The sequence below is a fragment of the Berghia stephanieae genome, chromosome 8 (assembly GCF_034508935.2).
Source record: "Berghia stephanieae isolate SIO BIC M18660-M18661 chromosome 8, UCSD_Bste_1.3, whole genome shotgun sequence".
NCBI lineage: Eukaryota > Metazoa > Mollusca > Gastropoda > Nudibranchia > Aeolidiidae > Berghia > Berghia stephanieae.
The window spans coordinates 44494000-44513001 of NC_088367.1; the positions used below are offsets into that span (position 1 = coordinate 44494000).

Sequence of the window (19002 nt, forward strand, 5' to 3'; positions counted from 1 at the left end):
CACCTCTCCCCCTTCATGTTTTGGAGAGTCACGAACTCTCATCGAAGTTGTTGCATTGACAGGTGTGCTGAAAATACGCTGTGTTCCCGTTCTCGTCGAGTTGTTAGTTCTGTGACCTTTGCCCCTTCCAACACAGGCGCAGATAGTCTGAACAAAGGCAGATCTAAACTTTTCACCGAACAGGCAGTAGCAGACGAAATTTACCGCAGCGTTCAAATTAACCATTAGCGCAGTCGTAGCTACGACGCATGCGCAAGTGTAGGAGCACATGTTGATGTAGTAAACGTCATCCATCACAATATAAGACGCGCTGTGGAAAATTCGAGACACGAGAGTACAACCAGAAATGAATAAAACCTGTGCTGTTAGACGATTTGATCTACTTGAAGACGACTGGGGGTCTGCTGACGACCTTGAACTTTCCATGTTCCGCTGCTGACGCTTTAAAGCAACTAGAATAACACCGTTTGGAATAACAATGGCGACTATTGGGATGGCCATTGTCACTATTGGTACGATGTAGTCCAAAAAGACTTCGGTGTGGAAATGTGTGCGACTGTATTCCGTGTCTTTGCTGAGGAGATAGCTTTTGTTTAGAGCTGAGATGAAGACGTCGTGGTATTCGAATTCTAACATGAACGGGATGTTGTAGATTGTAGACCAAATAAACACGATGGCTATAGTGACCTTGACCCGGTGGCGTGTGCAGATGCTAGGCCATTGTAATGGCTTCGTCACCGCTATGCATCTGGTGGAAACAAACATGGATGAAGTGATAACATGTTATATTATAACTGCTGAATGATGAAAAAAAGCCCATAAAAGAGATTGACTAAAAAACACAACAAAAAAAAAACAAAAAACTTGAGCTTTTATACTGTGCAATATCCACTAAACGTTCTCAAAGCGCTTTTACAAAGGGTCCCTGACCAACAGTAACACGTAACATGTAGAACGAGACATGACGCCTGTTAGGCGATATTACAAATACAACGCTGCTAACGGCCATGTACTTATTTTACACCTTGGTACGGTGAGAAAATGTGTGTAAAGAGCCTTTTCCAAGGACTCAACTATGCGCCGATCAAGGCTCGAACCCAGGACCGTCCGGTCCGAAAGCGAGTGTCATACCACAAGACCACATAACCCCGTAGATTAGAATACTTTTACTTCAAATATCAATCAAATAAGGCTGGAAAAGAAATTTGAAACTGTACTTTTTGGATTGGTAGTGCATAGATTGTCTCTTTCAGAGGTTTTAAATTTTATCATAATCAACGACATATAATATTGTATATGTTGTCCTCAATAATAGCACGTATACACTTAATTCTGGTGGTTATAAATTCAATTTTTAGCATCTAAACCACCCCATCATAATATCGTTTTGAAGTCAGTTAGTCACATTTTCTCAAATATCCCTCGATGGTGATTGCGATAGTTGTGTAGACAGACCTACAAATCAAGACAGACCCCTTACTCTCTCTCTCTCTCTCTCTCTCTCTCTCTCTCTCTCTCTCTCTCTCTCTTTATCTATCTATCTCTCTCTTTCTTTCTCTCTCCCCCTTCTATTCATCTCTATCTCTCATTTGAAATTGCCTTCGATCCCCTTCTTATCGATGGTGAGTATGATGGTGGTGTAAACAGACCCATGTAGAAAGACCCATAAAAGTAGATAAACCCACAAATATATGGACAAATCCTCAATGTTGTCAGACCCACAAATGTAGACAGACCCCTAAAATTAGTAAGACCCACAAATATAGACAGACCCTCAAATTAGTCAGACCTGCACATGTAGACAGACTAAAAAAAAAAAATAGATACACCCAGCGGCGTAGCCTGGTCATTTAGGAGCATGGGGCTGGATTTGAGATGGGTTGTCAGTTGTCGCATATATATATATATATATATATATATATATATATATATATATATATATATATATATATATATATATAGAGAGAGAGAGAGAGAGAGAGAGAGAGAGAGAGAGAGAATTTGATGCACTCAATTATTTTACCAAAATTTGTATGTTCTTTGTAACTTGTTCATCATGCCTGGCTAAAGATAAGCGATAGCCACTGTCAATTTGTGCACCTATGTGAAGAGTACCAACGGTTTTCAATCTAGTGGTGATATTTTAATGTAAGTTAGACTTCTGATGGTTCAATGCTCTATGTGTTAAATTTTTCAAACAGGTAAATCCACTTCTTGTCCAAGACAATTCTGTATTGCTGTTATCACCAAACAAAATACAATTAAAAGGAAATAAACTCTTATTTTCTATTCTCACCGATAGCCAAGGAAAACGACTATACCAATCTTTATCAAATTAAATGACCGATTCTGTTTCCCGTCTTTAATGGTGAGTACAAAATCGTTTGGTTGATGGGGACCGATACTTTTAATTAAAAGTTTATTTTCCCTATTCAAAGAACTGGTATTGATAATCAACAGATAATCAACGTGATTCATCACACTTAATAGCAATTAATTAACATTTTAAAAACAAACACTGCACACATCAGATTAACACACTCAAGTTAAAAGGGACAATGGGGAATTCAATATCACATGCCTGACACGCCTCGAAGAGGGATGGGTAACAGGTACAACACGATTGTCATTAATGGAACAATTAGGTCATTGTGTGTGGCTGCGAGTAAGAAAGCCACAATGACTCAGTTCAACGTCCAAGATGCCTCTTGATGCCTTCAGTCATAGCACACGGCAAACGTGAAATGCATCGCCTGGTTGTACCGTGGGAATATGGCTGGAAGCCTTCTCCACCTTTAAAGCCACACGCTGTACTGATTGGTCAGGGGCACGAGTACAACTCGAGCTGTAGTAAATTCAAAGCGGTGTGATTGGTTCAAGTTTTGAGGCTCTGTAAGGGTTTTTTAACACCAGGTCAACGATGAATTTCATTGTTTGTGAAACAGAAAAATTAAAAGTGTGACTTTTTATTGTTAAATTCTTACATACTTTCAAGACAATGACGACCTGTGGCTTAGCCTTAATAGCCTTTAAGGCCCTACGCCACTGGATACACCCACCTCAAAGAAGACAGACCCATATAAATAGATAGACCCACAAATATGGGCAGACCCACAATAAATGTAGAAAGGCCCATAAAAAAAAGTAGATAGACCCACAAATTTAGGCAGACCCACAACTTTAGACAGAAATTCAAATTAAGACAGACCCTCTCTCTCTCTCTCTCTCTCTCTCTCTCTCTCTCTCTCTCTCTCTCTCTCTCTCTCTCTCTTTCTTTCTTTCTTTCTTTCTCCAACTCTTACCTATTACTGGCGAATGTTATGGTGTTTTAGACATAACAACATATTACAATAGATCCAATGGGATATTCTCTCTCTCTCTCTCTCTCTCTCTCTCTCTCTCTCTCTCTCTCTCTCTCCCCCCCCCTCTCTCTCTCTCTCTCTCTCTCTCTCTCTCTCTTTTTCTTTCTTTCTCCAACGAATGGCGAATGTTATGGTGTTTTAGACATAACATAGCAATGACTATCCCGCACAAATCTTTGGGTCTCTTTTTCGCTCACGGAGTGCCCGAATTCGCGTCAAAATATGGGACGAAGCCGTTTCGTATATGCTATTTTAAAAAATTAATTACGACGCTGTTTATCGATGAATATGACTGAAAGTTGGCACACAGTTAGAAAAAATGTCATTTTAGATTATGTCAAGCGACAAAACTCGTGCGATTACCAGAAGACCGTTAAAAATAGATTTTTACTCTTTGGAGTAAAATATTTCTAAAACTACCGGGCGTGGAGGTTTTGTCGCTAACAAGGTAATACATGAACATTTCTTCTTTTTGGTTGTAAAATTTCATATGAATATGACGAGTACCTTTCCCGTATTTTACAAAACACCATCCTAATCTGCTCTTCAAGTTTCAATCTTTTAATCCACTTATTACGCAAGATACAACGAAAGGTCGAAAAAAAAATGCCGAAAAAGCGTCCCATATTTTCGCGTTTTTTTTTTCCTCTTTGCGGGTCATCCAAATAAATGACACCTTTAAAACTGTATAACTTGTTTATTTATGAATGGATTTTCACAATTCAAAAACATTTTTACTCAGTGGAGATAGGGCTTGGATTTTAGACAAAAATTTTCCTCAAAAAGAGAAAAAAACATTTTTCATAGTCATTGCTACATAACAAGATATTACAATAGATCCAATGGGATACTCTCTCTCTCTCTCTCTCTCTCTCTCTCCCTCTCTCTCTCTCTCTCTCTCTCTCTCTCTCTCTCTTTCTTTCTTTCTGTAATTTTAACCATAATGATTTGTTCCCATACCTGTCAATGGTGAGTGCGATGGTTGTGTAGACAGACCCACAAATCAAGAGAGACCCAATTGGGTCCAGGACGACCCCGGCTGGGACAGTAAACTTTAAGTTGAAGTCGTTGTAAGGGTCCAAGCTGAGATGATGGAAAAAGGAAGTTCAAACTTAGTGGAGAAAATGTATAAAAATAAGAATGCAACTGCTCTCTCTCTCTCTCTCTCTCTCTCCCCCCCCCCCCCCCCTCGGTCTCTTACCCCTTCTCACTCTCTTTATTTCTCTCTCTTTCTTTCTCTCTCTCTCTCTCTCTCTCTCTCTCTCTCTCCCTCCCTCTCCTCTATCGCAAAGTATTTTCCGCCAAATCTAACAGACTCAGCAACCCATTCACTGCTGGTTGGATAGGGAGGGGAGGGGGGGGGGGGGTCAGAAAAAATATCTCGACTGCAGACCCGGATCGATTTTGGTCTCTCTGCATGTGAAGCGAGTGCTTTACCAACTGAGCTATCTGGACCTCCCACATAGAAACTTACACTTACCCATAAGAAATCCAATCAAAGCCAACGGTCATGACGTTGGTGGCCAGAAAGATGGTGTCGTAGAGGCTCAAAGCGATCAGGTACAAGGTGGAGTTGCTTTGACGGAAGTCTTTCCGGGTCAATACCAACAAGGTATACGCGTTGCCTAGCAACCCCAAAAGGTTTTACTACACTGCCAGCCCAGGCAAATAAATACTAGTTCGTTGTCCGTAGCTTCCATTGTCGAGAATTATTAGAGATCTTTTCTTTGAAATATTAGGAAAGGGAGGTCAGAAAAAAGACCAACTTCACCCGGAATCGATCATGGTCCATTTGCGCGTGAAGGGAGTGCTCTACCAACTGAGCTATCGGGACTTCCCACATAGCCAACAACAAAAAAATAAAAAATACCCCCTTTCGTAACAGCACCATAAGATCCCGTCGACGAGGCATTTCGTGAAGGAATATAGATTATCCATCAAACAGGATGGCTGGTGTCAACAGGAATCACCCGTATTGTCCAAATGAGCCATTTGGAGTGTTAAATACGAACCCGGGACCTCCCGAATCACAGTGCAATGCCTTAACCACTCGGTCAGTACGCCCCCTAGACACATAGACACTTACACTTACCCATAAGAAATCCAGTCAAAGCCAACGGTCATGACGTTCGTGGCCAGAAAGATGGTGTCGTAGAGGCTCAAAGCGATCAGGTACAAGGTGGAGTTGCTTTGACGGAAGTCTTTCCGGGTCAGTACCAACAAGGTAAATACGTTGCCTAGCAACCCCAAAAGGTTCACGGTACTGCCAGCCCATCCAACCACGTAAACAAAGACTTGTTCGTTGTCCGTAGTTTCCATGGTCGAGAATTATTAGAGATCCTTTCTTTGAAATATATAAAGAAAAAAAAAAAAAGAATGGCGCCGGTTATATCTATCGATAGATTGAAGTTGACGTCACTCGGGTCATTGTTATTGCTTTTTGCCATCCGCGTTTATGAGTAGCTATCACTAAAAATGTATCAACCAGACTATAAACGTTTAAGGTTACACATAGTTTTGTGTGTTGGTCCGTTATACTTCCGGATGGCAATGTTGTGAGCTTCTTAGCCAAGCGCATGCTATCTATATCAAGGAAACATTTTGCAACACCAAAGATATAAATACAAGATGCTCTTTGAGAATCACATTCTCTATAGCAGTAGTAGGAACGAAACTGACGCTACTCAGCTGTTTGTTATTGTTTTTAGAAACAAGAAATGAAGTGAGTAGGAAAGAGCCAGTAGACAATGGAGAATAAAAATTTTCGCGGCGCCGATGGGGGTTCGAACCCGCGACCTTACTGGTACGACAACTCCGCCTGGCCGGGGAGAGCGTGACTCTACCGTATGAGCTATCCACGATCCCAATAAAGATCGCTTTTAACCCTAGGCGGAGTTGCTCTCCCCGGCTAGGCGGAGTTGTCGTACAAGTAAGGTCGCGGGTTCGAAACCCCATCGGCGCTGCAAACATTTTAAATCTCTATTGTCCTCTGGCACTTTCCTGCTCACTTCATGTCTTGTTGTACTCAACATAAGTGCCTGCTCCACTCACTTTTCTGAATTATTGTTTTAGTCAGCCAGTTTAATGATTAGTTCTCACTAAATTTTATCAATCAGACTATAAGTTACTATGAACGTTTAAGGTTACACATTATTATTGTCGGTAAAAATACATAGTATGCATACATCTTTTATACAAAACAACACCTAGTAACAATGACAATAAAATATAAAAATTATAATTAAAAAAATTAATAATGTATATTTTCTCAATAAAATCCCCGTCATAAAAATAAGTAAAAATACTTTGCACATAAATTAAATACTTTATTAATATATTATTATACATAAAAATTGACACGTCTCACTGTTTCTACCTCATTTGCATAAGCACTGAAGGACGTCTAGACACTTTTTAAGAATATGACCTTAAGGACGAATATACACTACACTCCGTTAATATGAATACCAACTATGCTTAGGGGAACAGAAAACGGATCTTTGGGACCTTAACCGTATTGGTTTGCCTAAAACCATATTTTCTTTCTTTGAAAGTTAATAACTTTTCGAGACGTTATGAGGATACTTTGCCATCATTTGTATTCACTTTGTTACAAGGGGGGGGGGGGGCAATAACTCTTCGTAGGTGACGGTATAGTAATTAATAATAATAATAATAATAATAATAATAATAATAATAATAATAATAATAATAATAATAATAATAATAATAATAATAATAATAATAATCATCATCATCATATCTTGTCGCGCCAGTGAGTCAGCCAGTCCCGGGCAGTCTGGTTGCATTCCCTCAGGTCAGCATTGGTGCAGTGAGGTCCCAGCGAGCATTCGGACAGGATGTGGTCCATGGTCTGTCTGGGGTGACCGCATGGGCATTCAATGCCCGGTGAGATTTTCCATTTAAAGAGGTTGGTGGCGGTGTTTCCCACCTTTGCTCTAGCTCTGTTCAGCGCCACCCATTCTTTTCTCTTGAGGTCTGTGCCTGCTGGGAGCTTTTCTGTTGGGGGCTGGAGGGCATCGTTTGCTGTCTTGTCCCATTCTACCCATTTGTCCAGGCGGAAGAATGCTGAGTGGTCTGGGTGAAGGCTCTCTACTGTGAGGAAGCTTTTTCTTGATTTGAGCCTGCTTTTGGGGCAATTGTGGTCATGAAGGGGGTGTCTCTGGTCCATTTCCTGTTTGTATTTTTGTATTTGGGCATGAGCTTCCCTCCGGATGTGTGGTGGGGCTATTCCTGCTGCACGGTAGACCAGTGGTAATGGTGTTGCTCTCAGCTGGCCCGTTATGATCCGGCAGGCGTTGTTGAGCTCGGGGTCTAGCTTGGAGGCATGGCATGATCGGGCCCATACAGCTGAGCAGTACTCCGCAGTTGAGTAGCTGAGGGCCAATGCTGTGGTCCTTAGAGTTTTAGGGTCAGTTCCCCAGTTCATGTTTGCCAGCTTTCCAAGGAGGGCATTACGCGTGGACACTTTTGCCTTGGTCTTCCTCACGTGTTCTCTGAAGGACAGAGTCCGATCAAGCGTCACTCCGAGGTACACTGGGTGGTAGTTGTACTCTAATGTCTGGCCATTCCACTTGATGTTAAGTTTTTTGTGGGCTTGGTGGTTGTTGAGGTGAAATGCACACACTTGTGTTTTCCCTGGGTTGGCGTTCAGCGAGTTTTTAGTGTAGTACTTTGTAAGGGTGTCTAGGGCATTTGTCAGTCTGCTCTCGATTGGTTGGAAGGACACATCCTGTGTTGCGAGGCATAGGTCATCAGCATATATGAATCGGCGGATATTTGGGAACTCAGGCTGATCATTTGTATATATGTTGAAAAGTGTTGGAGCTAGCACTGATCCTTGGGGAAGACCATTCTTCTGGGTGCGCCACCTGCTCTTCCGGCCATCCATTTCAACAAAGAAGCGCCTGTTTTCGAGAAGTGACTGGATAATATTTACAATTTTCTTATTCTTTATCATTTTAGCCACTTTGAGGAGTAGGATCTTGTGATTCACTGTGTCATAGGCTGCAGTGAGGTCGACGAAGACTGTGCCAGTGACCCGTTTTGTCTCAAACCCATCTTCTATGAATTGTGTAAGGTTAAGAAGTTGACCACATGTTGACCGTCCTGGTCGGAATCCAGCCTGGTCTGGAGACAGTTGTTCGTCTAGACTGGGTGACATGCGGGACATAACCATTCGCTCAAATAGCTTGTATGCGATGCACAGGAGGGAAATCGGGCGATAGCTTTTCTTGGATTTTGGATCTTTCCCCGGTTTCAGTAGGGCGACTACTCTTGCTTTCCTCCATGCACTTGGCAGCCTGTTTGTCCTTGCGCATACATTGAAGAGGTCCAATAGCCAGGATAGGGTTCTCGGGCCAAAGTGTTGAATCATCTCAGTTGTGATTCCATCCAGTCCAGATGCTTTTCCTGCCTTCAGATGGGACAAGGCCTCTAGTAGCTCCTCCAGGGTAAAAGAGTCAAGATGATCTTCACTATTCTTGAGGGCTTTGTCCATTTCACGTTTCAGGGCTTTTAGTTGGCCTCGTGCTTTCTTGGCTGGTTTCCCATTCAGTAGAAGCTGATGTGCTACTTGGTCAGGTGTTACTGCAAGTAGCAAACGTTCACGTCGTGCTCCTGTAATCCTTCTCTGAAGGAGACTGATTGCTACACTACGCGACCAGAGAGAATAATAATAATAATAATAATAATAATAATAATAATAATAATAATAATAATAATAATAATAATAATAATAATAATAGTAATAATAATAATAATAATAATAATAATAATAATCTTTTATTGTCCTCAATTGTTAATAAATCTGAGAGTACTTTCTTGTATTTTCCCCCATCTTCTTAGTATTTGCTCTTGAACAGAAGTCCAAGTAAATGGACAAAAGTTGGAATTTGATAGAAAATTGTTACATAGTTTAATTCATTTGGAGAGGTGTCTTTCTATTATTTTCAACACGTTTAGTTGTTGAGAGGCCTTCCTGCATATTATTTCCTTGATCTGCAAGTCAAACTTTAGCCGGAAGTCAATATCAATTCCAAATAACATTATAGGTGTGAGTATTTTATCTAAATGCATGGCGTCAATAAATTCCAATCTTCCAACAACCGTCAAAAAAAAAAAAAAAACACACACACACACACACACAAAAACAAAAAAAAAAAAAAAAAAACTAACAGGTTTATCACTCACCCGAATGTTCTGAGAGTACTTACATATCAACATTTAGAAAAATATTATTTCGCTACGCCTTATAAGCATTGCTCAGAAAATGTACATTATGGAATGCTGTTCGTGTCCATTAAATATTTAACTATACCAGTAACAGTCACAGCTTTTATATAATTGGCCTCTTGAGTGACATCAACAAGAGGTTTCAACATAATTATTGATAGTACGCGGTCAAGTAAAATTCTCACAAGTTCCGCTCTCATAAGCACACACACACACACGCACACACACACACACACACACACACACACATAAACAACTATGTGTAATCTATAAAATAATTGATAACTGATAATTGAGCTTTTATATAGCGCAATATCCACTAAACGTGCTCAAAGCGCTTTACAAGAGATCCCTAGCAACACTCAGCGTATAGGGCGAGACGTGCGATATAACAATTTTTTTCCAACAGAGTTAAGGACTAGGTACTCATTTTACATCTGAGTAAGGTGAGAGAATGTGAGTAAAGAGACTTTTCCCAAGGACTCAACTATGCGCCACTCAGAGCGGGGCTCGAACCCAAAACCTTCCGATCCGGAGGCGAGTCATATCATAGACCACATAGCTGCAGTCGTACCTCCCCCCCCCCCCCACCCCCCGCCCAATCACACAAAAAAAACCCCAACAAAAAACAAACCTAGTACATTGTATAATCTATGTGTCGCCTTTAATGTTTGGAACCGACGTGAGCTTATTTGAAGGTCTGATAAACCCAAACCGTTTTGGGCTCATTGCTGTAATGGAAATACACTCGAACCAACGCAAAAATATTGTTCAGTACAACAAATGGTAAATTAAGTCCATAATTGTGTTTGGTTATCAGACCTGCCATCAGATGCACGTCTTTTATAGTCCATTAGAGATAATTAAATGAGACCGACGTGCAGGTACATATATGCAGGTCTGACATCCGAACCCGCATATGGGCCGAGTTTAACATTGTTGTTATGGAGAATATTTTGGGTCTTTTTTTTTTTTTTTTGATTTCCGTTTAAAACATGAGCCCGATAAGGAATTGGGTTAACAGACCTGCAAATAAGTGCACGTCCGGTGAGACCAATTCCCCTCTCTGGTGACCTAAAATAAAAGTAGTGATAAAGAGTTGAGTGACGTCAATTTCATTAAATTCTTTATAAAGCAGGATAACTCTCCAGAGAATATGAAATGGAGATGAAAAAAGGTATTAAATGGTGAAACCTTTGTTTTTAGTGAGGTTATTATGTGGTCTAGTGGTATGACACTCACTTTCGGATCGGAAGGTCATGGGTTCGAGCCTCGCTCGCTCGGCGCATAGTTGAGTCCTTGGAAAAGGCTCCTTAGCCCACTCATTATTCTCTCATCGTACCCAGGTGTAAAATGAGTACCTGGCCGTTAACAACAAGAGATGAAGTGAGTAGAAAAGTGCCAGAAGACAATAGAGAATAAAAATTTTCGCGGCTGTGGTGGGGTTTGAACCTGCGACCTTATTGGTACGACAACTCCGCCTGGCAGGTGAGAGCGTGGCTCTACCGTGTGAGCTATCCACGAATACTAAAATATTCGTATCAAACTCAGGTCAGTTCTACAGCTCTCTCTCACCCACTTCTGGAGACCGCCGGTTCGCTCGCCACAAAACCATCGCGAAGTTACGTACTTGACCAGCAGTTAAGCTTAATAACCAATATTCTCAACACAAACATATAACATAGAAACGATTGAAACATTGAGTATGCTCCGGTATATGGGGTGAATTTTTAATTCAGAAAAGTGAGTGGAGCAGGCACTTATGTTGGTAACAACAAGAGATGAAGTGAGTAGAAAAGTGCCAGAAGACAAAGAGAATAAAAATTTTCGCGGCGGTGGTGGTGTTTGAACCTGCGACCTTACCTGGCCGTTAACAGCGTTGTCTCTGTCCGGAAAAAAATTGTAATATTGCCTTACAGGCGTCATGTCCCGTCCTACATGTTAAGTATTGCAGTTGGCCAGCGGGCTCCTTGTAAAGCGCTTTGGCACGTTTAGTGGATATCGCGCTATATAAAAGCGCAACTTTTTTTTTTTAGTTTTCACGATAAATGATCGTTGCAAAAGACTGAATGTGGGGAAGTGATTAAACATTATTTAGATATATTTAAGCGCCATAGAGCACTTGTCAGTGGATTAATGGGCGCTATATAAGTAAGTATATTATATTATATCATTCATTAGCAGTCCTTCAGATGCATTGGGCCCATGGAGCCGGGGTATATCCCGGTTTCCATAGCGTGGAACGGACAATAGCAATTACGTGCTACCCTTAGGATAGAACGCTGATATATCGCAAAGTATTTTACGCCAGATCTAACAGACCCAGTTACCCCCATCACTGCTGGGTGGACAGGGTGTCAGAAAAAAATATTGATTGTGTCCTAGATCCATCTCGATCCCTTCGATTGTGAAGCGAGTATTCTACGCACTTCTTGGGACTTATGGATTATCATTATCATCACTATCATAATCATCATCCTTATCATCATCACCATACACATCATTATTATTATCATCATCATCATCATCCTTATCATCATCATCATCATCATCATCATCATCGTCGTCATCATCATCATCATCATCATCATCATCATCATCATCATCATCATCATCATCATCATCATCATTTAAAAAAATGAACTCCCAAGTTTTTATGCTCGTGGCTATAAACTCAATTTCAATCACATAACTAGTCCATTTCAAGATAGTACCGTTTTGATGCGGCAGGTAACACATTATAATAAACACTTTACTTATCTTGATGAAAATATCGTTCATTAAGGACAAGCAATACTTTTTACTTACATTCAATCCAGAACAATTTGGGTTAACAGACCTGTGAAGTATAAGCACACACCGATGGGACCCTAAAAATCGTGTATAAAATCACATGATAAAAAAATACGAACGTTGAATTCTTTGCAATTTCATAAATTCCGTTTATTCACTATAAGCAATGGATAGAAATAAACTCCCAAGCTTTTATACTCGTGACAATGAACTCAATTTCAAGCATATAACTAGACCCGTCCAAGATAAAACTGTTTTGAGGCGGCGGGTAACACATATACACGATACTTATATTTATGAAAATAATTCATGAAGGAATAGCAATACTTTTACCTACCTTCAATTCAGAACAAAGAAACAAAAAATAGCTACAACATAAGAATAGAAATCCATCCAATACACACACTTTTTCTTTATATGTGACCCTCCGTCTCAAAACGGTATTATGTCGGGATGATTCAGACCCCAGAAAGTGAATTTAGAGACAGAATAATGAGAAATTGGGCCTTGGAAGTTTTTGTAAAGCAAGAAATAGTATTTATACTCCAGCATGACGTAGAGAAATTAAACCCAAGTTAGATATTTGTGGCAATAAATTAAATTTACCTGACCGAGTCTATCCCGACATAATACCGCTTTGAGACGGGGGGTCATATATTTATATATTTCCTCATCCTGTGGTGATTATCTGCTGCTGTTAATTATCGTGAAGCCCTCCTGTTGTGATGGACTTCATTGAAAAGAACACACCATCTACCCAACTAAATGAAATGTGGCCTGACTTCGTTTAAATGTGACCCACGGTATAAGAACGGTATAATGTCAAATGGATCGGAGCCCAACAAAACAATAAGTTGGCATAGCCTCATTCAAATCTGACCAAACGTCTAAAAACTGTAATATGTCATGTAGGGATAGGACCTCGAACAGTCTTTATAGAATAGACATGATAAAAAATACGAACTTTGATTTCCTGACATTTTGAGAAATAATATATATTCAAATTCACCACGAGGACTAGAAATTAATTCCAAATTTCATATTTATTTTTGAATATGAATTCAATTTCCATCACATGAGTTCATACCGATATAAACACCTTTTTGAGGAGGTGGGTAACATATAATTATGATGTACATACTACTTATCATGATGATAATCATTCAATACTTTTACCTACCTTTAATTCAGAATAAAGATGAAAAATAAAACAAAACAACAAGGCAAGAATAGAAATCCATCCAGCTCACAAACCTTTTCTTTATATTTATATATTTCCTCATCCTGTGGTGATTATATGCTGTTAGTTATCGTGAAGCCCTCCTGTTGTGATGGACTTCATTAAAAACAACACTCTATCTACCCAACTAAATAATAAGTGGCCTGTCTCCTTTTAAATGTGACCCACTTGTCAGAACGGTATGCTGTCAAATATGCATAGATTATCTGCTGTTAGTTATCGTGAAGCCCCCTGTTGTGGACCTCATTGAAAACAACACTCCATCTACCCAACAAAATAATATGTGACCTGGGCTCATTCAAATGTAACCCACGGTATCAGAACGGTATGAAGTCAAATGAATCGGAGTCTAGATTATCTGCTGTCGTCGTGAAGCCCCCATGCTGTGAACCTCATCCAAAAAACACTCCATCTACCAACAAAATAATATGTGACCTGGGCTCACGCAAATGTGACCCACGGTTATCAGAATGGTATGAAGTAAAAAATGGATTGCAGTCTAGGTGCTCATATAAGAAGGTCTGATAGCCGAATACAATAACTATGGGCTTGATTTAACATTGTTGTAATGAGGAATATTATGCGTTGGTTTTGAGTGTACTTCCATTACAACGATGTACCCATATCAATTTGAGTTATTAGACTTACAAATTGTTATAAATATAAGATTATCTGCTGTTGTCGTGAAGTCCCCTGCTGTAAACCTCATTGAAAACAATACACCATCTACCCCATATGTTGCCTGGTCTCATTCAAATATGACCCACGGTATCGAACGATATGAGTCATGAAGTCAAGTGGATCGGAGTCTAGATTATCTGATATTGTCGTGAAGTCCCCTGCTGTAAACCTCATTGAAAACAATACACCATCTACCCAACACAATAATATGTTGCCTGGTCTCATTCAAATGTAATGCACGGTATAAGAACGGTATGATGTCACTAAATGGTTCGTGGCCTAGATTATCCGATGCTGTTGTCAAGTGTCCTCCCCCCCCCCCCTGCGGTGGACCTTATTAAATCTATCCAACAAAACAACAAGTGGCCTCACTCACTATCCAGCGTCGTCCTCATTGCTGTCAATGTTGTTTTTTTCTAACCTCTTTGTTCACCAAGTCATAACTGGACAGCTGGATTTGTTAGATCTAGCATGAATTACTTCACTCACTATCCAGCGTTGTCCTCATTGACGTTGGCTGCCCACACTTTGTGATGACAAAAATCTGCCCATTCCCTTTGTCTGTTGACGGTATCGTATTATAGCCCCCTTCCATTCATCTCTGTCCATTCTAGATGTTTTTATATAACTAGGCATAGGTCTTCCCCTTCTTCATTTGTCCTCCATTTTCCCCTCTATCACATCTTTCATCAGCGTGCATGGGCTTCGTATATATGACCGAAAAAACTGAGTTTTCTTCTTTTGATTACATTTAATAGCTCTGGCATGACTTCCAGCTTTTCCAGTATGCTTTTATTTGTTCTTTTTTCCCTCCAGCTTATCCTCATCATCCTTCTGTAAAACCACATTCAAATGTGACCAAACCGAAAAACGATAATATATCGGTAAGGATAGGACCTTGACCAGTCTTTATAGAATAAAAATGGTTTTAAAAAATACAATTTTTGATTCCCTGACATTGTGAGAAATTTTTAAATAATAAATTCCCTTTATTCATCCCAAAGGGGAAATTTGTCTTTGGGTCTATTCCAAGGGAAGACTGGAATAAAGTGAGCTAAGGCGAGGGAGGTGACTTGCTCAAGGCCACACAACGAGGCGGGCGTAGAGAATCGGAAAAATATATTGAACTCGATCTCGGTGCCTTTTCGTGTGAAGCGAATGCTGTTCCAACAGAGCTGTAGAACAGTAAAATTAGGTGCCCCAAACGTAAACAAAGGTCGAGAAGCACATGGCAAACCACATGTTCCTGTCTTGACAGCTCACGTTTCAATGTAAATAATAGAAAGAAAATAACCTTTAAAATTTGGCTGTTAGGTGGCAAAAGAAACACATATTCATAAATACTCGATCATGCATCAAATAATGTCTAGATATGGATATTTTATGGAACAAAAGGTAAAATTTATCAAAAGTTACGTCTATCTATTTTTAGACCAGAGCAAATTATTGCGCTGGTGTGAACAAAACGAGAATTATTCGGAGCCTGATTTTCATAATAATTTAGTCTTATATTATTATTTCTGCAACTGTTAGATCTTGTGTAAACATATTTTCAACACTGAAAGTGTATTGCCTACAACTCAAACTACAAAATTGGGAGACCTATATTGTGCGTAAATTATTCCGGTCCCTAACGAAAATCACTAGCAACTTGTTATTGTTTACGTTTGGGGCATCAACTTTACTGTTCTATTAGGCACCGATCGAAAAAAAAAAAATCGATATAAAATTAAAGTTTAGTCACAATCAATTATTGGACCAAAAAGAAAAAAAAAAAAAAGATTGAAGTAAGGGAAACTAGCCGTCGATTAAAAAAGAAAAATTGATAAAGGGAGATAACGAGTTTTAAAAAAACAACACTTCATATGCGGCTGTGTTCTAGTGGTATGACACTCGCCTTCGGATCAGATTGTACAGGGTTCGAGTCTCGCTCTGAGCGTCGCAAAATTGAGTCCTTGGAAAAGGCTCTTTCCTCACATTATCTCACCGTACTCAGGTGTAAAATAACTACCTGGCCTTTAACAACGTTGACTCTGTCTGTAAAATTGTAATATTATAGCCTCACAGGCGTCATGTCTCTATGTCTCTTCCTACCTGTAAAGTGGTGCTGTTGGATTGGGACCCTTTGTAAAGCGTTTTGAGCACGGTTAGTAGATATTGCGCTATATAAATGCTCAAGTTATATTTGACTTGCTGCGATTTGACACAACTTAGAAAAAAAGGACTTATTTGAGGCCAAGTAATACATAAGGTACATATTATAATGGACTTGCTTGGATGTAACAAAGCTTAGAAAAAGGACGTATATACGACTAAGTATGTTCACTGCCGTACACTGGAAAAACACATATTTGAAAATTTGGCCAGAAAACTCGTCCTTCAAATATCGATCGATTTGAATGACTCTCATCTTGGCAAAAAAAACAAAAACAAACAAAAACTCTCAAACCTGGGAATTCACAAGCAAAGGGACCGAGATCGATCCCGGGTGCAGTCGAGATATTTTTTCTACCTCCCCCCCCCCCCCCCCCCCCTTGTCCACCTAGCAGTGAATGGATAGCTGAGTCTGCTAGATTTGACGGAAAGTGCTTTGTGATAGACTCGCGTCCTATCAAAAGGATAGCAAGCAATTGCTATTGTCCAACTCACGCTATAGAAACCGGGATAAACTCCGGCTCCATGGGCCGAATGGCCCCGATGGACTACTTTTTAAGGCAGGTCTGGCCGCTTAAGACACTTGTATAACGTCTCTTTCGTGTATTAATCTATTTCCTTAACCCACATTGCCAACATACCGCCTTTTGTCTTTGGAAATAACAAAATAATAATAAAAAAAGGTGTGTGTAATATTATCGTTTCATATTACACAGTCGGTCTTCAGTTAATTAGGGATGTTGCATCAGTGCTATCACTTACGTCATAAGTAGAATATTATTACTACTGTGATTGGCTGTGTCACACCCCTTTGATTTTTGGTGTGTTTCTGTGCTGTGAAGCATGTTCTCCTTCTATGCGTTACACAGATGGTTTCGGGTGAAGTCACTCAGTGCATAGGCCTAACTGCATGCATAAATGATTAACTCTATCCTTGCCATTTATTTTCAGTATTTTCCCCAAAAATGGCAGGCTTACTCAGCAGAAAAATTGTTTTTTAAAAAAATAATTCAAACAATCTCTCTACAAAACAACTTCATGTTCATATTAATTTTAAAAATATAAATCTTCAAAGTTTGTGATGTACAAAATAAATCTGAATAGGAAAAAATGTATATTGTGTCGTAACAAATGTGACGATTTTGCTGTGGGTGGTAAGGAGAGGGTTAAACATTAAAGAGACAATGGGTAGGTAGTTGTTTAGGTGAAAGTAAAGCTTGTTAATGGATTAAAGGGTGTAATTACCCCCCCCCCCCCATTCCCACCCTTTCGCACCCCGCTATAAAACACAATAATGTAAGCCTTTATAGAAGGAGATAAATTAACGTCACTCAACTCTTTGTGTTGGTTTTTTTTTTTTTAGAAAGTCAGTTTTGGTGATTACTTCTCACGAAATTATATCAATCAGAATATAAACGTTCAAGGTTACTCACAGTTTTGTGTGTTGGTACGTTATATCCGCCTGGCGGATGTTGTGAGTATTCATCTAAACGCATATGATCAATATGTGATCTATAACGTCAATATGGTATTATGTTAGAATGGATTTGATGAAGAAAGTTGAGTTTAAAGTCAAAATTATCAAATTTGGGCTGTTAATTTTTTTGGATTTTATAAAGTTTAATTAATACACGATTCTCACTCTCCATGAAGTTAAAAAAATTAACTCAGATTTAATAAGCTTAAACTTATAATTATACATATATATATATATATATATATATATATATATATATATATATATATATATATATATATATATATATATTATATATATATATATATATATTTACCACAATGTTGGAGTCAGTCTACATCGATGTTTCAGGTCTTTCAGCCATCGTCAGGACTGTGTGTTACATGAGTTTGGTTTGTTGTCTGTTGTTGTTTGTTGAAGTGGTCAACAAACAACAACAGACAACAAACCAAACTCATATATAAGGTTATGAAATAAAAACCACGAAATAAAAGTGCTCGACTTTAAAATGTTAAAGGAGTGGTAAATATAAATAAATAAAATAGAATTATTGTTGATTTCTAAAGAACTGTTTCATGCCACTAGGGCAATCTACGGGGAGTATAATCGTTATTGTTGTTTATGATTGTGTGTTGTTTCGTATTTCCTGTGATGTTTTGGTGTCGATCCGCCGGTCGTGAAAATCGAGACTTCAGAGGTTTGATCCGCCGACCATCGTTAGCCCTATAATATTGTAAATATAAAAGGGACACTCACATTTTTTGTTGGAACAATTATTGTTTTATTGCTTCGATCGCACCTCCTCAGCCGAAATATGTGAATAACTAAATAAATAAATAAATAGGTAAATAAATAAATAACTAAGTAAATACATAAATAAATAAATAAATAAATAAATAAATAAATAAATAAATAAATAAATAAATAAATAAATAAATAAAACAATCTAAAAAAAAATAATAAAATTAATAAATAAATAAACAAAGAAACAAACAAATAAATAAATAAATAAATAATAAATGAATAAATAAGAACAGGCA

At 38.9% G+C, this 19002-nt stretch overlaps 1 protein-coding gene across 2 annotated transcripts in view; it reads right to left on the reverse strand.

The window, feature by feature from the left end:
• The window catches only part of LOC144978744 (FMRFamide receptor-like), a 15067-nt gene extending 638 nt beyond the window's left edge, over positions 1-14429 (reverse strand). Inside the window, exons 1-4 of one of the 2 annotated variants that reach the window (XM_078925176.1) lie at positions 13665-14429; positions 5455-5706; positions 4323-4445; positions 1-748 (exon numbers count right to left, since the gene is read on the reverse strand). The exon at positions 1-748 is cut by the window's left edge and continues 638 nt beyond it. In XM_078925176.1, the coding sequence (XP_078781302.1) occupies positions 1-748; positions 4323-4445; positions 5455-5681 (1098 nt within the window). In that variant the 5' untranslated portion in view covers positions 5682-5706; positions 13665-14429. Of the gene's footprint in view, positions 749-4322; positions 4446-4842; positions 5125-5454; positions 5707-13664 lie in introns of those variants that run through there. The other variant, XM_078925177.1, reaches the window with a different exon arrangement.
• Positions 14430-19002: the final 4573 nt, after the last annotated feature.